Source organism: Nanorana parkeri, unplaced genomic scaffold, assembly GCF_000935625.1.
Source record: "Nanorana parkeri isolate BGI_ZX_2015 unplaced genomic scaffold, ASM93562v1 scaffold69, whole genome shotgun sequence".
NCBI classification, from domain to species: Eukaryota; Metazoa; Chordata; class Amphibia; order Anura; family Dicroglossidae; genus Nanorana; species Nanorana parkeri.
In genome coordinates, this window is record NW_017306337.1 from 2,572,239 (window position 1) to 2,581,659 (window position 9,421).

General features: G+C 42.7%; 1 protein-coding gene across 1 annotated transcript in view; it reads left to right on the plus strand.

The window, feature by feature from the left end:
• The window catches only part of CUNH2orf72 (chromosome unknown C2orf72 homolog), a 7,864-nt gene extending 6,510 nt beyond the window's left edge, over positions 1-1,354 (plus strand). The window contains exons 2-3 of the mRNA XM_018576502.1: positions 457-540; positions 1,226-1,354. Coding sequence (XP_018432004.1) covers positions 457-540; positions 1,226-1,305 — 164 coding nt within the window. The 3' untranslated portion in view covers positions 1,306-1,354. The remainder of the gene's footprint in view (positions 1-456; positions 541-1,225) is intronic.
• The last annotated feature ends 8,067 nt before the right edge of the window (positions 1,355-9,421 follow it).

Below are 9,421 nucleotides of genomic sequence, written 5' to 3' on the forward strand. Positions count from 1 at the left end.
CCCCCTTTCTTTCACATTTTTGTTGCAGATTGTGTTCCTGCTGGGAATATTGCCCAAACGTCTGTCCTGGTGACCATTGCTTCACTAAATTGGATTGAATGTCAGCATTGAGGCCAAAATTATCAGCATGGCAACCAGGGAACAGAGTCTCTGACCCTTAAAACATTTAGAGATGAGGAATTCTGTAGCTCATTTACAGCATGCCATGCTTGTTCTAGTGCTAAGACTCAAAAATATTAAAGTCCAGCACTGCCAGAGAAGTGGCATTTTCAAATGAGCTAGCACTGGTGGCCCCTAAACTTTTCTTTTTTTTTAATTTTTAATATCAATGTCCAGGCAAATGAAGCCAATGAAAACTGTGACATGCTAATATACTGCATGATGCCACTGCATCTCAGAGAACTGCATGGTTTTCAAGGCAAAAACATTATTTTTTTTCCCCCTTTTTTAAATTAGATGAGCTGAGGAGACTCAAACCCAAAATGAAGTCACGCTGTTTCTTATGGAGGAGGAGGAGATGGAAGGACCACGTGGAGAAGGGTAAATAGCGCTCAGACATACTGTTTTATATAAAATGTTGTGATCCTTTAGAATCTTTCTTCTGATGGTTTAGTTTGGTGGAAGCTGATGTGTATCAGAGGACAGCTAAAAGAATACCCCTTTTTTTTTTTTACTGTACAGTAAATTTCCAGTTTTTGCAGTCAAATAGGAAAATACACACTTGCTTTGTGTTTCTCCTCACAAAGCATACCTAAAAAAAGGATGTATGAATGCATGTGCATCTATCTACAAAATAGTGTGTGGGTTTTTTTTTTTTTAGTTTTGGATAGAGTAGGGATGTGTTAAACAACCCCCTATTGGGTTATATTTTTTGCTGTCTGTCCTGCTGGAGAGCTTTTCCTTCACTTCCTGCTATAGAGGTGCAACAGGAAATGAGAGCAAATCTCCCCAAAATGAGGGGAATTCTCATCTTAGAGACAGTGGTCACCAGAAAACATTTTCCCCTTTGGCGACTTTCCCTTACCTCTTCCTCTCATGACAACTTCTATAAAATGTATGCTTTCCACTTTCTGTCTCCATGACAGTGGTCACCAAAGAGGGTTGAATCTGTCCACTGAAACTCTTTTCAGTGGTGTATTAAACAGACCAAAAGGGAGCAAAAGAGATGTTCTGTGTTGGGGTTTACATAAACTTCAATTAATCCATTACTTCTTTTTAATTGCAGAGTCCATTCAAGAAGGAACACCTTTGGCTGTGTTGCAGTATCCCAATGGAGCTTGTGCTGAGAGGACTACTGATGCCTAGTATCTGCCAGTGATGTCCATTTTCTCAGAGATTAGGACTTCTAAAGGATTTCGACAGCAACCTAGGGCTGCCTAACCAGGGCATTGTGTATTAATACAAGAAAATATATTTCATCAGTAGCTGCCGCCTTCTAACCGGTACTTGAAAATGAAAGAATGATTGATTGCCATCTGCGGGGTAGTAGTAGTATTTCATTGTACTGACATGTGGATCCATGAGACACTGTGAAATGAATATTTATCTGCACCCCACCACTCTGTTGTATCAGAATGGCCTCTAAAGTAACATACATATTAAAAGAACATTTACAAAAACAAAAAACTAAGACTTTGGGGATCTTGTGAAGCTGATGAGCTATGGTTACATACATTACATTTATGAGTTTTGTACAGTAACTTCTGTGAAAATCCTAATTTGTGAAGAAATGCATATACCATGTATTGGTACAGTAGTCTTGCTGCTGGGATTTGGTAGTTATGACCTATGTTGAGGTATGCAGATGTCCTTTTTTGTCTGTGTTGATAAGGTCAATGTTATACTACAGGGTATACCCATGGCAAGAAGATTCTAGCAACCGGAGTGCTAAATCGTGCAGGGAAAAAAATAATAATAATCTGCTTGTATATATCGCTCCCTTAGAGCAACCAGCCACCAACGAGAGAGACACCTTGCATATCGATCCAGTGAGGGAATGACACATACAAGCAGATGAGTGTGTCACTTCCCTTCTGTGTCCTTGACAGCAACTTGTCACCAGCGACAGGATAGCAAATAGGCCCATGTCATAACTTGTTTAACCAGTTCTTTCCAGATGGATTGAATAAAGCCTGCATTTAAGATGCAACACTTTGTACGTTTGTGTTTTTGTTTTTTCTTCATTCTTTAGTGTCATATCTTTTGAACAATGAGCTGGCAGTTTTTCTGTTAAAAATTGGAGAAACGTAATCTAAGAAGTACATGATGTATACTTAGGACTTTCCATTCAAGATAAATCTGAGATCGTGTATGCATCCAAAGGTCAGAGGTCTGGGTGTGATCCAGCTTCTGCTAATGAAACCTATGCAGTGAAGTCGCTCAGAAGGTGTATTTTTACAATTCATCATATCTCAGCTTGGTCACAAAGTGCTTTATAGTAATACCATGTGATGAGGGCAATTGGCTTTGCAAGCCAACAAACGACTTTTGAGATTTTGTCACTTCTTTGGGGACAAGATATTGTAACACGGTAAATGTGTGTATTTGTTTGGAGAACTACCCTATTTTGCTATAACAGTAATTGAGGTTACCATTTAGAAAGAGGTATTTGTGACTGTTTATTTAATTGTCCCTTTTCGTGCAAATTGTAATTATTATAGGTCCATATCTGAAGATGATTGAAGAAATTAAGTCAGACAGAAAGTCAGCAATAGGAGCTTTTAGATATTTGTTTGATGATGGTACTTAAAATATCTGCCTGCTTTCACTGTTTAGTTAATAACGATAATAGTCTATAGAGGTGTGTGCTTTAAGCTTCTCCTGTCTTATTGTATACTAGATTTCTTATGACTTTGTTTTTTGGGGGGGAACTTTGCATAAATTCATAAAAACTGGAGCAGACAGAATCTCAATTAGTTGCTAATAGCAACCAGGTTCTGTCTGCTACACTTTTTATGAATTTCCCCCCATTGTGCTGAGTTATAGTACCACATATCCTACTTCTTCCTTTTTTTTTTTTTTTTTATAAACTTTTCTTTTTAGCTAGTGAACAGGCATCAAAGGGAACCAGGCAATTCCCTTCTCTTTTTATATAAAAAAAAAAAAAAGCAAATGATTGCAGTGTTTTGCCATGAGGGATAAACTGACCTTCCTTGTAGTGCAGGGGTAGTGAATTAAAATTCAAGGAGATCTGGTGAGAAAAACTTTCATCAAGCCAAGGTCCAAATTGTCTGCTGGACAGAACAGCCACTCGGTCTATTTCTGCAATGCGGTCCGCCATTTAGGTTGCATTCACACTAGCACTGCAAAGCACAGCTGCCAGTGTGTTTTCCCTGGCACAGTTCTGATGCATCGATCCCAGCGCATCACATTTTTTTTTGTTAGAACTTTATTGAAATTTCATAAGTGACATTGCCTTAAGTTCTATAGGCATAGTGTGGTGCGATTGTACCACATTGTGGCTGGCTTCACTGAAAAAAGGACAGAATCCATCAGCGTGCCCCCTTACATTAGGTGTCACCATCAGCGTGCCCCCTTACATTACTTGTCACCATCAGCGTGCCCCCTTACATTACTTGTCACCATCAGCGTGCCCCCTTACATTGCTTTTCCCCATCAGTGTACTCCTTTATGTTTGCATTTAATCTAAGGGGGCACTCTAATGGGGGTAACCAATGTAAGCAGGCACTCCAGTGGGGGCAACTAATAGTTCTCATCAGAGTGCTCCCTTACATTGGCTGTCCCCATCAGTGTGCCATCTTTCATTAACTGCGAAAGTAGTGTAAGAGGGCACTCTGATGGGGGCAACCAATGTAATGGGGCAAATAATAAGTTGCCCCCATTGGCAAGCCCTCTTACACTGGTTGTCCCCATTGGAGTCTTCCCCCTTACACTGGTTGTCCCCATCAGAGTGCTGCTTGTCCCCATCAGAGTGCTGCTGTACACTGGCTATCCCCATCGTAGTGCCCCCTTACACTGGCTGTCCTCAGCGGAGTGCCCTCTTACTGTCCTCACATGTTTCTTTGGGGTACCTTTTAGCTGGGAGGTGAAGTTAGGAGACAGAGCTGGGGGGCAAAGCAGGGAGCTTGAAAGCAGAGTCAGGAGGAGGTGCTTGAAGGAGCCGAGAGGCTATGGGCGGTTGAAGAGGACGGAAGATACTGTTCCATCCTACTTGGTGCGCAGCGGGACACTGGCTGTCACTGGCGATCTCGGTCTGGATGGACCAGGCGCGTGGTCTGTCATTTGTGGACCACTGTTGTAGTGCAAAGTCATCTTTAAACTCCTGAGCCATTTTTCGCATTTCAGCTGAATAGGTATCAACATGAAGATGGGTATGTGAGTGGGATAGCTGCTGTGCAGTTTGCATGCAGTCTGAAAACTGATGAGGGACTTTTGAAGCTTGCATGCCAGGCTAAATAATTTACTAAAAACTGGCCTAAACAAAAACCTTTCTATTTTTGTCCATCGAGGGACATGGGGCATCTTGACCAGTCGGGTTATACTGCTGCCTTCAGGACTGCCAGCATGCTTCAGGTTTTTTGCTTTTCCCCTAGCAAGATAGACATCTTTTCTTCAGATTGCCTGATTCAAAACTTAACCTGAGATTTTATTTTTCTTTTATCAAGATTCTATAGGTGACACCTGTTGGCATTTGCTTGCAGTTATCCTGTACAGTTTGTATACAGGATCTGCTTTTGCATCTCACTGTGACCAACACTGCTGTACTGGACCATTGCAATGTGCCTGAAAGTGACAATCAGGTAATGGGTTCTGCTTGGAGTGTTTTCCAGCCTTATATCAGGTCTGTCACAGTTAAATGCTTTCTAGATCTAGAGCTGTGGCATTGTCGTGGGTTTACCCAGTCTCTGGAGGCTCCCTCATATGTAAGTAGGTCGTACAGTCAGTTTTGGGGGCTTTATGGGCCTTTCAAATGATATAAGCAGTTTCCTGTCCCTGCTGGCACGCCACAAAACAGTTTATTGCTGTTGGGACAGAGCACTGATGTAATTTTGTTGGGTACAGTGTTGCACATGCATGTGCATTTCTCTACCTCTTTCATGGCAGCCAGCACCGAAGAAGTACCCCCCCAGCTACTGCCTCTGCCCTAGAGCCATATGAAACACAGGTCTTTGGTGTCTTTGTTTGGTGTCTGTGTTGGCCCCATCTTTTGAGTTCTTCTGTACTCCATCCAGCTGCCGTCTAGACCCTTTGTGCTAAGGTTTTTTCCTCGGTTGTGCAGGGGGTCTAGGTTCTCAGATTACCAAATTGGTTTCCGATCATGAACGTAGAACCCACAAGTGTGTTACTGCACCTCCTCCAGCAACATTCATCCCTCACTTGCCTGCAACTTTGACTGCTCCTAAATCAGTATACAGCTGACCCCCCTCTGCCTTTGAATCTGTGCTGTAAGAAGCTACACCCTGAGTAGTCGCACTGCACGGTCATTACGTTTAACCTAATAAGAGAGATTGTCTTGTGTCTAATTGACATGTTGTGCACTACTGTGAAGCTGAAGAATCATCCTGTTGCTATTGCCAGTTCAGAGTCTGGTCTTGCCGCTTATAAGCCTCCCAAGTACAAAGACTTTCCTACATCATCCTCTATTTGATGTTTTTGTATGAGGACTGGAAGCACCCTGAAAAACACTCTTCCACCTTCCCATATGTGCTTCTCTTTACCCACTCAATGAGCAGTTTAGGAGATGGTCCATCATTGTAGTTGATCCTCCTGTTTCATGCCTAAATAAGGTGACTGTCATACTAGTGGTAGATGCTCCTTTTAAGGACCCTGCAGGCAACAGGCTTCAACTTCTTTGTAGGGGCTAAGGTTGATCTATTGGTTGCGGCCCTGCATCGGCTGTGGCTTTGGTTTAACTTTGTAAAATACTCCCCTAAGTCGCTCCAAGCTGAACTGACCAATCCTGGTGTAGACCAATTGGTCATAGCCTTGATCTTTAGCTGTGGTGGGGTTCTAAATACTTTTTGTCTATTGTTGCGCATAAGGCCTCTGTCGTTGCATATGTGTAGAGCACATTGGATGGAGAGCTGGTTCTCAGAACAAACTTGCAAAAAGCACTTGGTGACCTTTGGCCTACCAGGGTCAATGCCTCTTCAGAGTGTAGCTGGATGGGATCCTCAAGGATCCTGCCAGGTATAAAAGTACTCATCTCCCCCAGACTATGAAGAGCATAGACCAGACTCATAAATCATCTTGCCTCCTCTGGTATTGTGTGCCCTTTATGTCAACATTGAGGCCTCCCAAGGCTGTCTTCTCATCAGCCTGTAAGGTTTGGCATGCCAAATCTGATAAGTCTGCTGAGACACCCTATCAGCACCAGTTTATGATTCCCAAGCCTCAGGTGGCATCCACCATACCTTGGACCCCAAAGCTCTAAATGTTTTCATGCAAATGAAATTCACAAGGGTCATTGTGGCTGTCCAGATGCTCTAGTAGTTTGGTTGGATCCAGAATCTGCAGAAGTTGTCACTGACTCTGACTCTGACTCCAGTTCTAAGAACTCAGATGCTTTAACCACTTCCCGGCCAGCCGTAGTAAAAAAACGGCCGGCCCGAGCTCTCTAGATCTGAGCGGTACACGAGCTCTCTCCGGTCCCCTCTCCGCTGCAAGAATGCGGAAGTGTTGTATAATACATCACTTCCGCATTCTTGTGTCACTCTCCAGCTTCAGAAGCTGGAAAGAAGCTGATGGAGCAGATCTCTGCTTCATCAGCTTCTTTTGGGGGGTCCTAGGTGACATTAGGGGTCTTGGAGACCCCTGATGTCTCCATAAAGAGGACCTGTCACATATTTTGCTATCACATAGAGGGGTTTTTATTAGCCCCCGTATGTGATAGCAATAAAGTTTAGTGGGAAAAAAAAAAGTGAAAAAAAAATTAAACCCCCCCCCCAAATTTAAAGTTACACCATAAAAAAGAATAAAAAAACAAAAAAAAAATGTTTAAGTCCCCACCCATACATACACGCATGCAAACATGCGTCGGGGGCGCATACGTGCAAAAAAGACGATTGCGCCCATTACGCCGCACATGTTACATATCGCCGCGAACGTCGGAGTGAGAGCAATAATTGTAGGGCCATCAATCACTGATAACACTAAACTGATGAGCGGTAAAAGCTTTTAAAGCGTCGCCCATGGCCAATTTTGGGTACGGTAATTTTCTGCGATTTCGCGGGTGCGCGCAATTTTAAAGCTTGACATGTTTGGTGTCTATTTACCCGACGTGACCCGATCTTTTATATTTTACCAAAAAACTGGGTAATAATAAATGTTTCCTAACATAATGTTAAAAAAAACTTTTTTTTCCCCAAATTTTCTGTAATTTTTCCTAATTATAGTAAAAAATAAAAACCCCAGTGGTGATTAAATACCACCGAAATAAAGCTCTATCTGTCCCCAAAAAATTGTATAAAATTCATTTCAGTACAGCGCTGCATGACGGAATAAACGTCAGTCAAAGTACCGCAGCGCTGAATACTGAAAAATGGCCTGGCCAGGAAGGGGGTCTAAACACCTGGTCTTGAAGTGGTTAAGTAACTGGGACTGGTCCTGGATACGCAGCGGATCTTCCTTTCATAGGGGATGCTAAAAACACTTCAGTCTCAGTTTTGTGCACTCTATTTCAGGAACTGCCCAATTCTCTGCTTTGTATGTAGTCTTGGGACTGATGGTGGCTTCTGTATGAGCATCTTGGGACTGATGGCTTCTTTAGAAGTGATCTCATTTGCACATTCTATTCCAGGAACCTATAGTGCAACATTCTGGTGACTTGAGACAAATTGCCTCTGTCTCTGGACAGACCGATTCATCTGTCCCCAGGGACCAAGATATCCTTGTCTTGGTGACTTCAGGAACTGACTTTCACATCAAAACAGGTCCTTTCTTTGCCTGTTCTGGAAATTCCTGACGGATGTCATTGTTTTTGGCTGGAGAGGAGTCCTAAGCACTCTCAGTGCTTGTTCATCAGAGGAATCTCCTCTCCAAATCAACATCTTGGTGCTTTGGGTGATCTAGTTGTCCATTCAACACTGGTCCACACTATTGAAGGATCATTTAATTCCAGGTTTGTATGACCTCTACCTGGTCTTCTTTTCACATGTTCTCTAAGTTTTGCCTGGTGTACATTTCAGCCTCTTCTGATACCAGCTTTGGACATTATGTTTTATGGGCAGCACACTGATCTGCATGGAGTCCCTTGTTCTTGTTGGACCTGTTAGACTGTTGCCCACTCCTCAGTTGGACTGCTTATGGATGTCCTGAATGTTCAAAACATCCTTTTGTCCATCATTGGACGAAAGCAAAAATAGAATTTTGTATGAGCCATAGTCCTTTTCTTGCAGTTCATTGAGGGCGAGAGTGCCAGTCCTTGTGTGTTTATGCTCTTGCTAATGCTTTGCTACGTAACTGATGCATGCTGAGCACGGGAGGGGATTATACCCTAAGGGGTAGCCTATAGTTTGTTTTTCTCCCAGTGTACAATCCTCTGGTATCTAGCAGTATAACCCAAATGTATAAGACTTCCCGAGTCCCTATATAGACTCAGATCAAAGGATTTTACATTGAGTACAAAAACCCTATTTTTGTAAGCCTGCTTACTGCATTTTTCATCAACATTCCTCTGTATGAATACCAGCTTTTAGTTATTTGAATAGACCAAGCCTAATTAAATGTCTTCCCGTTGCCATAACAATGCTTTTTTGTCTTCTTTATTTTCACATGGGCAGAAGGTTTGAGACTATTTAGAAGTCCGGTCATGTGTATTCTGATGTGCTTGAATTTCTGAACTCTGGGAAAATGTTGCATTGTGCTTTGTACCCGTACCTTTTATTGCTTGTTGTAAGGACAAAATCTAGCAGGCTATTACAGTGCTAGTAAGTAACATTTATCTGAATTGCATTTACAGGATCTGGTCCAGAGCTTAAGGCCTCTTCAGACCTATGCGTTGCAGCAATGTGCATTTAAACTTGCATGCCCTAATTCCGGACATGTATGTTGTGGTGCCGTTCATTTAGAAAGGCATCCCAACACACAACTACAGAAGTAGGCAAGGCACCAGCACTGCTTAAGGGGTGTATAATATTATGAGGTGTGTTTAGTCTGAATAATCACTCTTTATAGCAGAGTACTTGTAATGCCAATAAACATAAATCACATTCATTGATCACAGCACTAAAAATCTACATCAGTCACTCTCCAGAATTGACTTGGCATTTGTCACCCCGACGCTTCTTCCAAGACTCTCAGGGGTGCGCTTTCTCCCTAGGGGGATCTCAAACCATGCCCCCTTATTAGGGGAGCTCAGCTGGGGACATTCGTTCTCTTCCAGAGTGTGGAGGATGAATTCCCATTGGCTGTCTGAGCACGCAGCTGCAACCGCTGCGATCCTGGTAGTTCTGCCACTGAC